Genomic DNA, 16,820 nt, shown 5'->3' with positions numbered 1-16,820 from the left:
TAAACATTGCAATATCAATGATGTTTTAATTTATTTTACTTTATTGAACCACAAAATAAGCATAAGAAACTTTTGCACATCGATCATCAAATTTTAAGTAATATTCAAAAAATGTAAGAAAAATGTCCAATTTTGTCAATTTTCATAAACTTCAAGTACACGATGCATGACCGGAAGATGTCAATCGATTTAAAATTTTTTTACGCCATTTTTCTTTTTATTAAAGGAGGCTACTTTTCCGCACTACAGCGATTTGCAAATAAAATATTTTTTTTCGACCCGCTCTAATGCACATCCTTTATATGTACATCTTATATTATGTCTAAGTATACATTGTTGGTGAATGTTAAACTATGTATTTGATCAATAAAATTGACCATGATTATAAAGAAGGGAATAATTGTTCACACACAAACACACCCACTTCTGTGTAATTATTTATCTCAACCTTGAGTTGTATGCAGAACTGCAGCAAGAAAATTATTTGTGGTAAAATAAGTGAATTTGGAGATAATGAAAATTCTGAGAAATCAGAATGGTGCCTGAATTTTTTTTCCTCCAAATTTTTCAGACCCCGCAGAAAATGTAACCAAAAGTGTCCTGATAAGTCAAAAATAAAACCTTTCAGCTATGTAACCAGAACCACAGGTTTTTTTTATAATTGAACCCAAACTTTCAGGAGCTAATTCTCATGCTTCTCTTTTTCTTAAATTCCTCACTGTTAAAGAATATCCCTACTTCATTAAATTAAATTCTGAAATATTTTTAAAGGAGCAGTGATAATTAAAAAATGATATGGCTAAGAGGAGGAGAGTCATTCTGAGAATTCATTACTCTGGAGGTGTTTTCCACTTGTCCAAATTAGCCATTTTTGGGAACTTAAAACAACAGAATAACTTTAATTATCATTAAACATAAATGTCAATAACATTATTATATAATTTCACTTTATACAAGAAACCTGTCATGTATAGCAACAGACCTACAGAATACCTTCATCTGGCTGACGATTTTAACAGGCAAATTTTCTGGGTCGGGCTTATATTACCAGCATCTTGAAAAATCACGCTAAGGCTTATTTTTTGCTTAGGTGTTATTTTCACATAAGAAAAACTATACTTTTCGTTCTGTTTCAATTGAAGATGTTCGTTGCCAATGTTCAATTCAAGAATCCCAGTTATTTTCTTTTCATTATAAGATAATGTTATTTTTGTCTCTTGATATTTCAGTTATGAAAGTCTGATGTACCTGTATAAAACTTATAAAAAAGTATTGCAAAAACATGTAAATATTTTTTGAATGAAAATTCAGTTTACATACATTGGTTCGCTTCTTCACAGATGCTTCAATTTATTTATACAAAGATTTGTGTGTGTGAAAAATTATTGTGTATTATAAATAAATTTCTGTAGGTATGCTTATCACATATATCAGGTATATTTTTTAAACTAAGGTCCATGGTTACTGGACGATCGGGGATAGTTTTATTTTTGTTTTCTTCCTTTTTATCGTTTATTCTCATTATTACTGTTTTGTAAGATGGCAACAGTTACGTTTAAAACATCGTGGTAACAAGTCGCAAATGTATGTAGCTCTCATGCTTTATATTTGAAGAAATTAAATCTAATTCTAAAATGTTGTCTCATAATTCCGAACAAGCGACTGCGAAGCAAGCCCCAAAGAAATCAGCAGGTGCATATTGTGAAGCGGCATGATAAATGGTCCGTTGAGAAGCCGGAGGCTCTTCGTGTGTACTTGTTTCGATTTGGAAGCTCGGTGATAGGAAAGGAAACTTAGTCAACCAAAATAAGCGAGTGTTATCGGTGAGTGAACTCTTTTCCGTGGCGTTTCTGTTAGAATTAAATCGTTCTCCAATATGCCGAAATCAAAATCTAGTGATATGCTCCCAGAATTCAAGCTCTGGACGAAGGAAATTCGAACGGCGGAAGAAGAGGTGTCAGTCATTTTAGAATCCAATGACGTGTATTTGCTACGGGAATTCAAGCGCGAGCTAAAAAACTTGAATCAGAATCTAGAGAGGTGCTACCGCGATATCGAATGAATCACTCGGTGAAGTGGAGTATGACGGCTACGTAGAGCTGAGACTAAAAATTCGCGAGATGACAAGTTCGGTGTCGATGGCTGAAGATAGTTTCAGCCAGCCCAGTGAAAAATCTCAGTCGAAGGACGATAATCTCAAGCTGCCAACGTTCGAGTTACCGGAGTTCAAGGGCGAGTTCAGAGGTTGGCTGCGCTTCAAGGAAATCTTCTAGGGTTCTATCGGGAACAACCCCACTTTATCAGATGTCCAGAAGCGGCCCTGATGGGATTTGCGATTACAAGTGCGAGTTATTCTCAAGCATGGGATTCTCTGAAGTCGAGATATGACAACAAGCGTGAACTCGCGTATGCACAGTGCGCCAAGATCTTCCAGCTGAAACAAGTGAAAATCGTGAATTCAAGAAACATCTTGGAACTGCTGGACACGGCGAACGAGGCAATACGAAATCTACAGTGCTTGGGACTTGGAGTAAGTGGTCTCTCGAATGTACTGTTGGTGTACTTTCTAAAACAAAAATTGGATGATAATCTAATCAAGCAGTGGGAACTAAGTCAAGGTCAAGATTATCCCGAGTGTGATGAATTCATAGCTTTCCTTGAAAAACAGGCCAGGTGTCTAAAGCCTGTCCAAGATGGTCCCAGACCAAGGGAAGAGTCGAAAGGCAATTCTAGACTTGCTTTTTCCTGTGCTACTCGTAAACAAGCTAATGTGTTGTATCACCACACATGCTAATGTGTTGTGTCGAGCACTTTCAATGTTTCCAAAGCAAAATCAAGTCAAGTACTGTTGTCTACAGCACTCATAAATGTCCGCGGGTGCCGGGGTGATTATGTAAAATGTCGAGCACTCCTGGATAGTGGCTCCCAAACATCTCTCATAACCAAGGACTGTTGCAAGAAAGTAGGACTGATGTTCAACAAATCTAAGCATTCAATTCTAGGCGTCAGTGATGAAATATGTGACGTTTCGACAGCACAAGTGAATCTGAAGTTCATCGCAAGTTGCGGCAAGGATCAAATCCATACAACAGCAGCATTAGTTGTCGAAAAAATGTCTTCAAAAATCCCCAACTTCGAGATATCCGTTCCTGAGGGGATGTTCGGTGACATTCAACTAGCCGATCCTGAATTCTACAAATCGAGGCCGATCGATATAATTCTAGGTGCAGATGTTTTCTTCGATATTCTAGAGCCGGAACGACTCTCAATGCCTGGAGCTCCACTTGCAGTGAGGACAAAACTGGGATGGATACTGACTGGAAGGGTGCTGGCTAAGGGGACACGGCAAGGACTCGAAATTAGCTGCACTCAGACTCAGTGTTGTAGTGCCAGTGTGGACGAGATTCTCAACCGGTTCTGGGAACTGGAAGCGATTCCCGCCGAAAGAGAAGAATTGTCAGATGAAATGATGTGCCAGGAAATTTACTCTACAGATGTCAAGAGAAGTGATTCGGGACGGTATGTAGTGAGTCTGCCATTCAAATCTACAACTGCTGAGTTGGGAGAATCTAGATCCATAGCAGTCAAACGATTCAAGACACTGGAGAGACCAACCCGATTTGTCAAGCCAACCCGAACTCAAAAAGAAATACGTGGACTTCATGAACGAGTACCAAGAACTGGGTCATATGGAGCTCATTCCAGAATCAAGCGTGAGTATTCATTGCACTGAGCATTTCTATATGCCGCATCATGGTGTCCTGAGAGAGCAGAGCAGCACGACTAAACTGAGGATGGTGTTCGATGCCTCGTGCAAGACGTCATCAGGTATCTCACTAAATCAAATTCTGCATTCTGGTCCGAGACTCCAGGAAGATATCTTTGATGTTCTTATACGATTCAGATCGCATGCTGTTGCACTCACCGCCAACATAGAAAAGATGTTTCGACAGATTCTCTTTCAGAGGAATCACTCCGAGTTTCAACGCATAGTGTGGAGAAACGATCCAAGTGAGGAGTTGAAGGACTATAGACTGACTACAGTTACTTATGGTACAACCTGTGCTCCGTTCTTGGCCATTCGAACAATTCAGCAGCTGATTCAAGATGAAGAGCAACAATTCCCAGATGTTTCAAGGATTGCATCGAAGGATTTCTACATCGACGATTTGCTGACCGGTGCTGCAACCATCAGTGAAGCAAGGATGTTGATGAACAAAATGATAAAACTCATGCAAAGGGGAGGCTTCCAGTTGAGGAAGTGGAACTCTAACATCAAGGCGGTTATGAATGACCTTCCCCCGGCACTTCAAGGTTCTACAAATCTGGTTCAATTCGAAAAAACTCTGTTCACAAAAATTCTGGGAATTCTATGGAATACATGTGTGGATACCTTCAGTGTTCAGGTTGATGAAACTTCCACAGAAATCCAAACAAAAAGACAGCTCCTATCCCAGATTGCTAAGGTTTATGATCCTCTGGGTTTTTTGAGTCCGACCACCGTGATCCTAAAAATTCTGATGCAAGGTCTGTGGAAGGATCATAGGGGTTGGGATGAACCCTTTGATGCCTCATGTCTTGTTGGATGGAGAAAAATTAGTAAGGAGTTTTCTCTCCTGAAGGACATTGCTGTTCCCAGATTTCTTATGGGGAGTACAAGAACTGTCAGGAGTATGGACATTCATGGATTTTGTGATGCATCATGTAAGGCATATTCTGCAGTTTGTTACCTTCGCACTGAGTTTACAGATGATGCAGTGAATGTAGCCTTGATATGTGCAAAGACAAAGGTTGCCCCATTGAAATCTACAACCATACCATGTGTGGAACAGTGTTGCTGGCTAAACTATTCGAACGAGTGAATGGAGCCTTGAATTTGAAAATCAACAACACAATTCTGTGGGCTGACTCGAAGGTTGTACTTCATTGGATAAAATTCGATCCCACTAGGTGGAGGACATTCGTCGCGAACCGAGTGAAACAGATTCACTTATCAAGTGATCCAAATCAATGGCATCACGTTCCCGGCAAGGAGAACCCAGCTGATTGTGCCTCCAGGGGGTTACCACCGTCACAGCTGAGAGAAAATTTCTTGTGGTGGAGAGGGCCAGATTGGTTAAGTGAAAGTGGCTTGGTGATACCATCCAATTCCGACCCTTCAGACCAGTTGATGGAGGATGAATCAGAATTAAAGAAGTCTGTGAATGCAACCCAATCTCACGAAATCGTGGAAGAATGGAGTGTGATCAGCAAGTATTCATCGTTTGTTAAACTTCAACGTGTTGCTGCTTGGAGTCTTCGTTTCATCCACAATTGTAAATCCAAGAACAAAATCGTTGGTTCACTAAGTGCTGCTGAATTAAATGATGCTACTCTAGCATTAGTTCGGATCGTGCAGAACTCAGAGTTCAAGGACGAACACAGTTTTCTTGATAAGGGAAATCCCCTTCCACCCACAAACAAATTCTTTTCACTAAGTCCATTCATCGATTGAAGGGGTTTGATACGTGTGGGTGGTAGATTGAAACATTCGGATCTTAGTACAAGTGCCAAGCATCCATTGCTCCTGCCTAAAAATCATCATCTGACATCCCTGGTAGTGGAACATTTCCATCTCAAATACCTTCATGCTGGAGCTGAACTGGTTCTCTCAATGATTCGACAGCAATTCCGGATTACGTCGGGTAGAAGCACCGTAAGAAAAATACTCAACAGGTGCGTAACCTGTTACAGATTCAAGGCACGACCTGAGACGTCAATGTTGGGTAATTTACCCGCACACAGAGTCTTGCCCTGCAGACCGTTCCAAAGAACTGGTGTAGGCTTTGCAGGACCGATTACAATGAAGCCGATATTGAAGAGGCAGAAGGTTCGACTCAAGTCATACTTAGCGTTGTTCGTATGCTTCACAACAAAGGCAATTCACATTGAAATAGTGTCAGAGCTAAGTACTGCAGCTTTCCTTGCAGCATTTAGAAGATTCATATCCAGAAGAGGGAAGCCCACAGATATGTATTCGGACAATGCAACCAACTTCAAGGGTGCTGCCAATTATTTAAAGGTGCAGTTCGATTTCTGTAAATCTCAAGATGTACAGAAAGTTATCTCTGAAGAAAAAATCCATTGGCACTTCATTCCTCCGTTATCACCTCACTTTGGTGGACTGTGGGAATCCAACATCAAATGTTTAAAGCATCATCTGTTGAAAACGTGCAAGGGAAGTGCTCTCACTTATGAGCAATTAACTACTCTGACTGTCCAGATTGAAGCTTGCATGAATTCAAGACCCCTAACTCAACTCGGCCAAGATCCAAACGACTGCAAGCTTTGACTCCTGGACATTTTCTCATCAGTACTCCAATGACTGCTGTACCTGAAGGTGATGGTGAAGCATCGGGAAGTCTACAAGCCAAATGGGCCAAGATACAAAAATTGCAAAAGGATTTCTGGAATCGATGGTCCAGGGAATATTTGACCAGTCTTCAACCAAGGATGAAGTGGAAACATGAAACGTCAAACATAGCAGTCGGCGATCTCGTTATCTTGAAGGAAGACACACCTCCCCTCAAGTGGCACTTGGCTCGAGTGACCCAAGTCTTTCCAGGTGACGATGGAAAGGTCAGAGTTGTGGAAATCAAGACTGTGAATGGTACAAATTGGTGAATGGTGTGTGAATACAAACGTTCCATGAATCATCTATGTCATTTGCCAGTCGATTATTGACTGTCACCTTTTTGGGGCGGGAGTATGGACAATCGGGGATCGTTTTATTTTTGTTTTCTTCCTTTTTATTGTTTAACTTTTTATCGTTTATTCTCATTATTACTGTTTTGTAAGATGGCAACAGTTACGTTCAAAACATCGTGGTAACAAGTCGCAAATGTATGTAGCTCGCATGCTTTATATTTGAAGAAATTAAATCTAATTCTAAAATGTCGTCTCATAATTCCTAACAAGCGACTGCAAAGCAAGCCCCAAAGAAATCAGCAGGTGCATATTGTGAAGTGCCAGTTACAATTTTCTGTTTGTGATTTCTTGTAAAATATTTTAATATGTGGATCTCGTACCTAAATGCTTACATAAAAAAGGTAGAAGAATTATAAAAAGGGTGTTTGTGATTCCAAGAAATTATTTATTATCACATTTTTGTTCCTAAAAAATCATTAAAAAATATTTCAAAATATACATATTCCAAACACTGCACTATGCAGCAATTTTCGGAATACATAAACTAAGCTCAAACTAAAATTTTAACCTGAAAGTAACACATTTTCTTCAAAAGCAAACAATATTCCCTAAAAAAACCCAGCCCGGGGGGAAAATGGGGAGCAAATTTGACAACCCTGCTTTGTGGCTACTTCTAGAATCAAATAATCTCATGATTATCCACCATCTCCACCATAGTGAGCTGTTCAAACCCAGGAAACTGTTATCCCAGAAAAAGATTTTGGCCCTGTGTCTGAACTAAACAGAACAAATCTATGCAGAAAAATATGACTGAAAAGTAGTTCATTGAAATGGAGTAGACACGTGATCCACTGTAGTGGTCCTCCCACATGCAATTCGCATGTGCTCCAGTCCCACTCAAGCAGTCGAGAGATGTGCCTGACATGTTACAGAATCCTCAACTAAAGTATGTGGAGATGAAGCTAGAGATAGCTACACCATATTTACGCTTTTATCAAAATTAGTCATGCCTAATTTCTCCCAAAAGTCAGACTTTAAACGTGAACACTTGGAAAAGAAACAATAGAAGAAACTGTAAACCACTAAATCCTAGTCAAATTTGATAACTATAATGTAAATTACACTCTCCTACTTTGGATGGTTGATTGGATAGGGTGAGGGTGAAAATCGATGTGCAGCCACCTCATCGTGGTAAGTTCTGGGTCATTTTGTTCTGACAAAGCATGCACAATGAAACAAAGCAAAGAGCTGCACAATGAAACTTGCAAAAATTTGGTCAATTCCAGTTTTGCGAACACATTGCGTGACCAATAAACATTGAAATATTAATGATGTTTTAATTTATTTTACTTTATTGAACCATAAAATAAACATAAACTTTTGTGTATCGATCATTCAATTTTAAGTAATATTAAAAAAATTAAGAAAAATGTTCAATTTCATCAATTTTCATAAATTTCAAGTACGATGCGTCAACAGATTTTAATTTTTTATGTCATTTATCTTTTTATTAAAGGAGGCAACTTTTCCACACTATAGCGATTCGAAAATAATTTTTTTTGACCCAATCTAACACACATCCTTCATGTGTACACAGGGCCGCAACTAGGGGGGAGCAGGCAGGTCTCGTACTCCGGGCGCTGGACCCGAGGGGGTGCAAATTTCATTCTGAAACCTCTCCAACATTACAAGGGGGTGTCAAAATGTGTACTTGCCTCAGGTGACTAAGCATCTAGTTGCGGCCCTGTGTATACATCTTATATTATGTCTAAAATACATTTTTGGTGCATGTTAAACTATGTATTTGATCAATAAAATTTTTCATACTATAAGGGAATAATTGTTTACACACAAACACACCCACTTCTGTGTAATTATATCTGAACCTTAAGTTGTATGCAGAACTGTAACAAGAAGATTGTTTGTGATAAAATAAATGCATAGCTGCCAACTTTTGAAAATGAAAATTTGGGAGATTTTCGCACACACCCATATTTTATGCTAAAACCACTCCCTAATAAATACAATAGGGATTTTTCCAAATAAAATAGGGATTTTTCCAAATAAAATAGGGATTTTCCAAACATAAAAGTTGAAGCGTAGGGAATAAAATCCCTACTCAGAAACTGAAGTCCAATTAAAATAGGGATTTTACACACATGGAAGTTAAACCCTTGGGAATAAAATTCCTACGCAAAAAACAAGTGAAATTGGAGGCCAAAACTTCATTGATGTAAAAATAAATATTGTGTTCAATCAGAAACGCTGTGAACAAACATTCTCCGCGAATGACCCCAAAATCATCGGAAGATGAAGGAAAACACCGTCAATTTTTGAAGAACACTGACTTTTTGTGACACTTGCTTGATGTTTTTTTTTCACTTCACGACTGATGATGGCAGTCTTTCCATGACCGATGTTTATGTCTGTAACACAACTTGTACAAAAAGGAAAAGTCAGCCCTCTTCTGGAACGTTTGATGAAAGGAAATTCATCGGAATAAGTATCTTTAAAATTGATTAAATATGTTTTTGCTTATCATTATTCATGCTTTGTTATATCGCACGTACGTAACTTCAACAAAAGAAATTTTGACCACATGTGCATCACCATAATCTTCAATTATTATCCAGGACTATTGGCTGCTAAGCCATTTCCCTGCACGATAAGACAAACAACTTTCTTGTTGTAAAGGGTTTGTAAAACTTCCTTAAAAAGGGAATTTCCCCATTTACGACGTGTGACGTCATTTCGAAAGGGAAAAAAAAGAGGCTTCATGCCCCACAAGAAATTCCTTAGGGATTGTTTTCATAAGCGGGGATTTTTTTAATGAAGTAGGGAATTTTTAGTGACAATTAGGGATTTTCGTGATTTTCGTAAAAATTCGCGAGATTTAAGAACTTTTCGGGAGATTCCCGAAAAATTCGGGAGACTTGGCAGCTATGTAAATGAATTCTGATAATGAAAATTCTGAGAAATCAGAATGTGCCTGAATTTTTTTCTCCAAATTTTTCAAACCCCGCAGAAAATGTACCCAAATGTGTCCTGATCCATCAAAAATAAAACCTTTAGCTATGTAACCAAAACCATAAAGTTTTTTTTTAATCGAACCCAAACTCAAAGTCTCTATTTTTCTTGAATTCCTCGCTGTTGAAGAATATCCCTGCTTCATTAAATTAAATCCTGAAATATTTTTAAAGGAGCAGTAATAAGTAAAAAATGATCTGATGAAGAGCAGATAGCAGTCATTCTGAGGATTCATTACTGTGGAGGTGTTTTCCACTTATCCAAATTAGCCATTTTTGGGAACTTAAAACTAGAGAATAACTTGAATTATCATTAAATACAAATGTCAATAACATTATAGTATATTAATATCACTTTATAGAAGAAAACCTGTCATGTATAGCAACAGACCTACAGAATGCCTTCACGTGGCTGATGATTTTAACAGGCAAATTTTCGGGGTCAGGCTTATATCATGAGCATCTTGAAAAATCAAGCTAAGTCTTATTTTATGGTTATCTCTTATTTTTGGAGGAAAAAAAAGTATACTTTTTGTTCTATTTCACTTGGTGTTCATTACCAATGTTCAATTCAAGAATCCCAGAAATTTAATTTGTTTTCGTTATGAGATAATGTTATTTTTGTCTGTTATTTCAGTTATGGAAGTCTGATGTACCTGTATAAAACTTATAAAAAAGTAATGCAAACATGTAAATATTTTTTAAATGAAAATTCAGTTTATATATACATTGGTTTACTTCTTCACAGAGGCTTCAATTTATTTGTACCAGGATTTGTGTCAAAAATTATTATTTATCATAAATAAGCAATTTCTGTGGATATGCTGATCACATATCACGTCAGCTATATTTGTTAAACAATGGTCCATGGTTACAATTTTCTGTTTGCAATTTCTTGTAACATACTTTAATACGTGAATCTCCTACCTGAATGTTTACATACAAAAAGGTAGTCAGAAGAATTAAAAAAGTGATGATTCGAAAAAAATTCGATGAAAATTATGATTCGAAGAAATGATTCATCACATTTTTGTTCATAAAAATCATTTAAAGATATTTCAAAATAGCATATTCTAAACACTGCACTATGCAGCAATTTTTGGAATATATAAGACTAAGCTCAAACTAAAATTTTAACCTGAAAGTAACACATTTTCTTCAAAAACAAACAATATTCCCTGAAAAACCCAGCCCGGGGAGGAAAATGGGTATCTACCCAGGGAGCAAATTTGACAACTCTCAGTTGAACGCCAACATTTGTTGTGCAACTGTGTAAGCATTCCTTAATATTTTCACTGGCAAGTTTGTTAGATGGAGGGGGGGCACACGGATATTTTTGGATTTATGGTATTTTTTAAAGAAATTCTGCGTGATGCACACACACAGGTCTACCATAATCCTACCGACTGTAATTCGTGTAAATAAGTCATGTACACACGTGTGTGAGAGAATATATGAAAACCCCATTCAATATAAATACAGTTCATATTTTTTTTTTCTCGGTAAAAAAAAAGTGTGCGAATTTGACTTACCTTATGGATTATCAGTCAATTATCAGGACTCATGGGTAATAAATTAATTCTTCTCGTCTATATTCTAATTCTGTAGAACGCAAAGGAATCAGATTCCTGTTTGCTGTAACGATGTTATTTATGATGTTATCAGGGGTGGGAAGTGGCTAAGTCCATTTCGGAGCAGCAAAATTCAGGATTCGGAGCAGTTTTGGAGCAGCAAAATATGGGATTCGGAGCAGATATTTATAAATTGGAGCAGTGAAATTAACAAGAATATTTTCGTTAACCCTCAACCCTTTTCAAAATAAAACTGCACTGTCTTTTGTTATCAAACATCTTTTCATCAGCTTGATTTTTGTTTTTGGTGTTTTAGGCTTTTGACACCTTGTTTGAAAAAGCGGCTGTCATAAAATGTTTTGCACCCGTCTATTTAAGATGATTTTTGCTTACTGAGGACACAATTTGCTGCCTTGAACAGCAGCACTTCAAATGAGCTAAAAAAATATTATAAGTTTTTAATTTTTTTATACTTGGAAAGAAATTGTTGCGAAATGGGAGAGAATTACAAAGAATCAACTCTATGTTTGGCGATTCAGCACTCATTATCTGGCGAGATTGTCGATCTGACACTCATTATTTGGCGAGATTGTGATTTAATGCTCGTTATTTAGCGATCTGACGCTCGTTATTTGGCGATATTGACGATTTAACGGTCGTTATTCGGCAAAGTTTCTAAACTAACATTCATAATTCGGCAGACATGCGCTTTTTACTCCCGGAATGGAAATTTTTTTTCACGAAACATCGGGATTTAACACAATGACAATCGACTACGGAAATTTCTGCTGCTTCCAGTGGCAACTTTTTTTTTTTAAACAGAAACACTCGCATTTGTACTTTAAAGCTGAAAGACATTGCAAACCATCTTCAGTTCCACGATCACGGACAATATCGGGGTTTCGTGATGGAAAGCCTGATGAGGTGCCGATAGTTTAAGTATAGTGGAATAAAACACGCTCTTCTCGGAAAGAATCGTTTCGTGACTAGCAGGAACAAACATTTTTTGGCGTCCTTTCCGAAATTCCAGGCATACTGAAGCAAAATTCGCTATTTGGCGCAGAAAAATACAAAAATATGCTATTGGAGCAGGATGGCGCAAGATATTAGTTTTGGCGCAATGGGAGCAGAGTTCCCACCCCGGTGTTATTTTGAATGTACTTATAGCCCCCACAAGGGTGGGGCTGACAGGGCTTCAGCCCTGGGTCCCGGAACAATTACTATTGTTTTTTCATATAAATTCACTACAGAAGGGCTTGTGAAAAGTCTGGCCACAAAGATGTGGGAGGACCAAGGATGTACAATAATTTTCGTCTATTTATCCTTTCTTAGCCATAAATAATAGTGCACAAAATAATAGTTACTTATAATTATAATAAAATATCAACTTCATCGCTGCTAGAATTACTAAAAATTTGATTTTTTCCCCCTACCCTGGTTCATAATACACAGCGAGATGTGAACTAAAAACAAGGAGTGTGGTTTTGACTCATTTTCCCAGGCTTTGAGATTATTTTTAGTAGTGCAGTGTGAGGAAGAATGGGCAACTCAACTCGTTCAAGTTATGGTTATTCGAGTTCAATTTGAATATCCCCGTGTGAGAGGAGGCCCTTAGTCGTATGACTATGGTATCCACGTTTGAAAGGGAGCAGCAGTTACCGCATCCTATCCATACCCAAATGTGAACCATTGGGAAGAAAAGAGATGGAGAAATTGTTTCCGGCTCATGGAGGAAAGAATAACAGGAGGTGACGCGACCAGCACGTCCGTTGAGAAAGCATGGGGAATCTGGGTTGCCAGATGAAGCCAGTGATCACTCTATTAAAGGGGCCAAGTAAGCCCAAACAAACCCTGGCTTCCCATGCTTTCCTATGAGAAACATCCCCGTTTTTAAAAATCATTTAAAAATTTACTATTCACTTTAAGAACTCTATTTTTTTCCCTCAAATTCTGTGGATATATTTATACAATTGAATGAGAGCTTTCACAATTTTAGTTGTTATTTGTTTTCGAATAATAACTTCAACAACATAGGACCTTTTGCAAAAATATCCAAAATTTACCCATATCTTGTGCCCCAAAATTCCTTCTCGGCATTTTAATTTAAAAAAAAAAATTATGCCAAAGCATGTAATATCTCAGTGCTGAGAGAGACACAATGTTTAAAGACACTTGAACAAACGGTGTTTGAAAAAAAAATCTGTCTTTTTTTCTTTTCTTTTGCGAAAAACATTATACACTCATGTCCATAAATTAAGGATAATTCAGAATCACACGGAAATCGAAATCTAAAGTAAAAATTTCACCTGTAGAATTATCACACACATCTGCATGAATGATATGCAAATTCCAGGAAGCCACCAGATGATGCAGATAGTACGTCACAATGACGAGAGTGTAAGTGGGGGGTACATAAGGAATGGTGGCAAAGAAGTAAAATTGTTCACAAGAGTTCTGTAAGGCGCTCAGTGCCATAAGCAAATAGTTATGACACAGAGGACGCATGTGGATATTTTTTACGTGGTAGAATTATCGGCTACCTGGAATGTGGGCGTACTCAGATGGAAGTATCCGAAGAACTTGGAATTGCCCAAAGCATCATCTCTAGGCTTTGGCAATGATTCCAAGATAACGGAAATGTCAGTAGACGTTACAGTACAGGTTGCCACAGAGTTACAACGCCAAATGAAGACCGGTATTTGGCAGTAACTGCCAAAAGAAGCAGACGGAGCACAGCATCCGACCTGTCTCGTCAGCTATCTGCAGCCACGGCAAGGGCGTAGCGAGGGGGGGACTTGGGGGGTCTGGTCCCCCTCCGAAATGTGAGAAAATGACCGAAAAAAGGGGAAAAAAGATGGCCAAATCCATTGTTCTGTCACTTTGGTCCCCCCCCCCCCGAACGAAATTTCTGGCTACGCCCCTGAGCCACGGGTACCACAGTTTCAAGGCAAACCGTGTACAGGAGTTTGGGAGATATTGGTCTATATGCTCGCAGGCCTGTCAGATGTGTTCCGTTCACGGCAACTCACTGTCGACAGCGATTAGCCTGGAGTAGAGAACATGCAATGTGGACATCGTCACAGTGGGCTTGTGTGATGTTTTCAGACGAGTCCAGATTTAGCTTGCAGTCTGATTCACGTCAGACTTTCATATGGAGAACGCCAGGTACCCGTTCCCACCAAGACAACATCATTGAACGACACCGTTACGGTGGTGCAGCATTGCTTGTTAGGAGTGGAATTATACTGGGTTCCAGAACAGATCTGCATGTTTAAACCGGAACCATGGAAGCCCAAATTTATCAGGACATCATTCTGGAACAACATGTACATTTCTTTAGGAGTGCCATGGGCGCAGAATTTGTGTTTATGGATGACAATGCCCGTCCTCACCGACCAAACATCGTAAACGAATGCCTTGAATCTGGGGATATAACCAGTATGGAATGGCCAGCATTCTCACCTGACTTGAATCCGATAGAGCATGCGTGGGACATGCTTGGCCGACGAGTTACAGCCCGTCAATCACCTCCTACATGTGTACCGGAACTTCGGAGAGCATTGCTTGCTGAGTGGAGTGATCTTCCCCAAGATCAGATCAATAATTTGATACTCAGCAAGCCTAGGCGTTGTACGGACTGTATTTCATCTTATGGGAGACATACAATGTATTAACCATCATACCAACCATCTAATAGTAAGTTTTTATAAAAAAGATATTTTTTACAATTGCTCCAGGGAGCAAAAATCGTAGTTTTTATGAATGGTATCATACATACACCATCGTTTTCGTTCTTTATTCTTTGTTTAATAAATGGGCTTTATGAATAAGTAACGTTTGTTTTGTTTCTGAACCTTTATTTGCCGGAGCTGGCATTATCCTCAATTTATGGGCATGAGTGTATATGCAAAACATTAGCATATATAATGCCTTTCAGCTGTTTATATTAAAATATTGTAGAAATACTTCCAGTCCAGGTAGAACAACAAAAACTCGAGCACAGACAATTTTAGATTTCATATTCAATTCGAAACTGTTTTTTGTGAAATTTTCGTACACATATCACTTTAAAAGCAAAGTAATAGGTGCAAAATGAAGAGGGGGAAAAAAACTGCCCAAGTGATTATTTTCCTAAATACTATAAGCCAGAAAGATGACTTATCGCGGCTCGTAAAAAAAAGTTTTTTATTTTTAATATTTTTCTTAATACTACATCTACATAGCGGAAGGTTCGGATGGGCAGCATATATTTCAATCATATGTATTCAAGAATATGAGAGTGAAACGAAAGAAGAGGGTGGCGAAATTTGTACAGCCTACAAGCAGCAAAACCATAAATACACAGTGGCAGAGGACGCTCGAGCACTTCCAGTACTTTGAGGCACGGAGGCAGCAAAATGCTGTTTGCCCCGGGTGGCAAAAATTCTAGCTACTGCCGTCAGAAGGTGCTCGAGCACCTCAGGATTGCTTCAGAAATCAAAATTCCTCATGTAAAGCTTAATACGAGCGCCCACGGGCTTCAAACACTTTTGAAATGTCCCGGATCTATGATAATGATGAACGAAACGACAAGGCAAAATAAACAGTTAAAAGAAAAATTATGAAAATTGCATTTTATTGGAGCTTCATGTTATTTTAATTAATCATATTCCCATAGACATTAAAGTGATGCATCAAATTTTTAAAATAAATTGAAGGCACTGAACTAAAAACTTATGACGAGTCGAGAGTGAAAAGTGATCTTCCCCTTTTTCAAAAATAAATTAAAAATATAAAAACCCCTTATACAAGGATAAACTTTTATCTTTCCCCTTTATCGGATCATGTAGATTACCCGAAGACGCATTAAACAGTCATGGTGCTTAAATTTATTTAGATATTAATATTTTAAGAGAATTCGATCCGGCAAAACACGTTAAGTATAGGGAAAAGAGCGGTTTGTTTGGGCTTACTTGTCAGCTCATAGGGTTGCTACAACAGCTTCAATTTTCGTGCCTGATGTCACCTCTTGTTATTCTTTCCTCCATGTTTCCGGCTGCTTTCCAAAAGCCGACTTACCTGGTCGAAGACAAAATCGTCCGAATTCCAAACGAACCTATTATTGAGGGTTCTGCGACTTTGTTTTTAACCTGTAAAGCTCACAAGGGTCTTGGTCTTATTATTCACGGCTCTATGCTGCCTGCCAAGGCTACACAAGGGAAAACATCGAGCGGTAAAATCAAGCCTTTGCAATGGTCAATCTACTTTCTACAACTCTGACCACACAACTCGTATTTCATATGGGACATTGAAGTATTTTGCTCTTAATCTTGGCTTACTAGTCTGACCATATTTATGCCAGAAAAATACGAGATACACACATATGCCGACCGAAATTTTCGATATCAATCACGACGCAAAACTTTCTAAATATCACAGCTCTTTTAATTCCCCATATTTGAAAAGATTTTCAGAATTAATTCGAGAATTCCGAATATTTTGTTTCTCATTGATTAAAATTTTTTCAATCCCCCTTTGAAGGCACTACCTCCTATAT

At 38.3% G+C, this 16,820-nt stretch overlaps 3 protein-coding genes across 7 annotated transcripts in view; 2 read left to right on the top strand and 1 right to left on the bottom strand.

Annotated features, from left to right (window-relative positions):
* The window catches only part of LOC149086517 (uncharacterized), a 183,784-nt gene extending 167,224 nt beyond the window's left edge, over positions 1 to 16,560 (bottom strand). Inside the window, exon 1 of one of the 5 annotated variants that reach the window (XM_089255975.1) lies at positions 16,343 to 16,560. The gene's annotated coding sequence lies outside the window, so the exon portion shown is untranslated. Of the gene's footprint in view, positions 1 to 16,236 lie in introns of all 5 variants that reach the window. The other 4 variants (XM_089255976.1, XM_089255978.1, XM_089255977.1 and 1 more) reach the window with 4 other exon arrangements.
* Positions 3,744 to 5,494, top strand: LOC149086519 (uncharacterized). The gene is made up of 2 exons (XM_089231787.1): positions 3,744 to 4,858; positions 4,951 to 5,494. Exons 1-2 carry the CDS (start codon positions 3,744 to 3,746, stop codon positions 5,492 to 5,494), a joined length of 1,659 nt encoding a protein of 552 aa, XP_089087913.1.
* On the top strand, positions 5,843 to 6,331 carry LOC149086518 (uncharacterized). The gene has a single exon (XM_089231786.1). The coding sequence runs from the start codon at positions 5,843 to 5,845 to the stop codon at positions 6,329 to 6,331; it is 489 nt and encodes a 162-aa protein (XP_089087912.1).
* Positions 16,561 to 16,820: the final 260 nt, after the last annotated feature.

Source organism: Pholcus phalangioides, unplaced genomic scaffold (assembly GCF_987345545.1).
Source record: "Pholcus phalangioides strain wild (caught in Gottingen) unplaced genomic scaffold, Ppha-v1.0 ptg000004l_1, whole genome shotgun sequence".
Taxonomy (NCBI): Eukaryota; Metazoa; Arthropoda; class Arachnida; order Araneae; family Pholcidae; genus Pholcus; species Pholcus phalangioides.
Note: the sequence above shows the minus strand (reverse complement) of the source record. Positions and strands in the feature narration are given on the sequence as shown.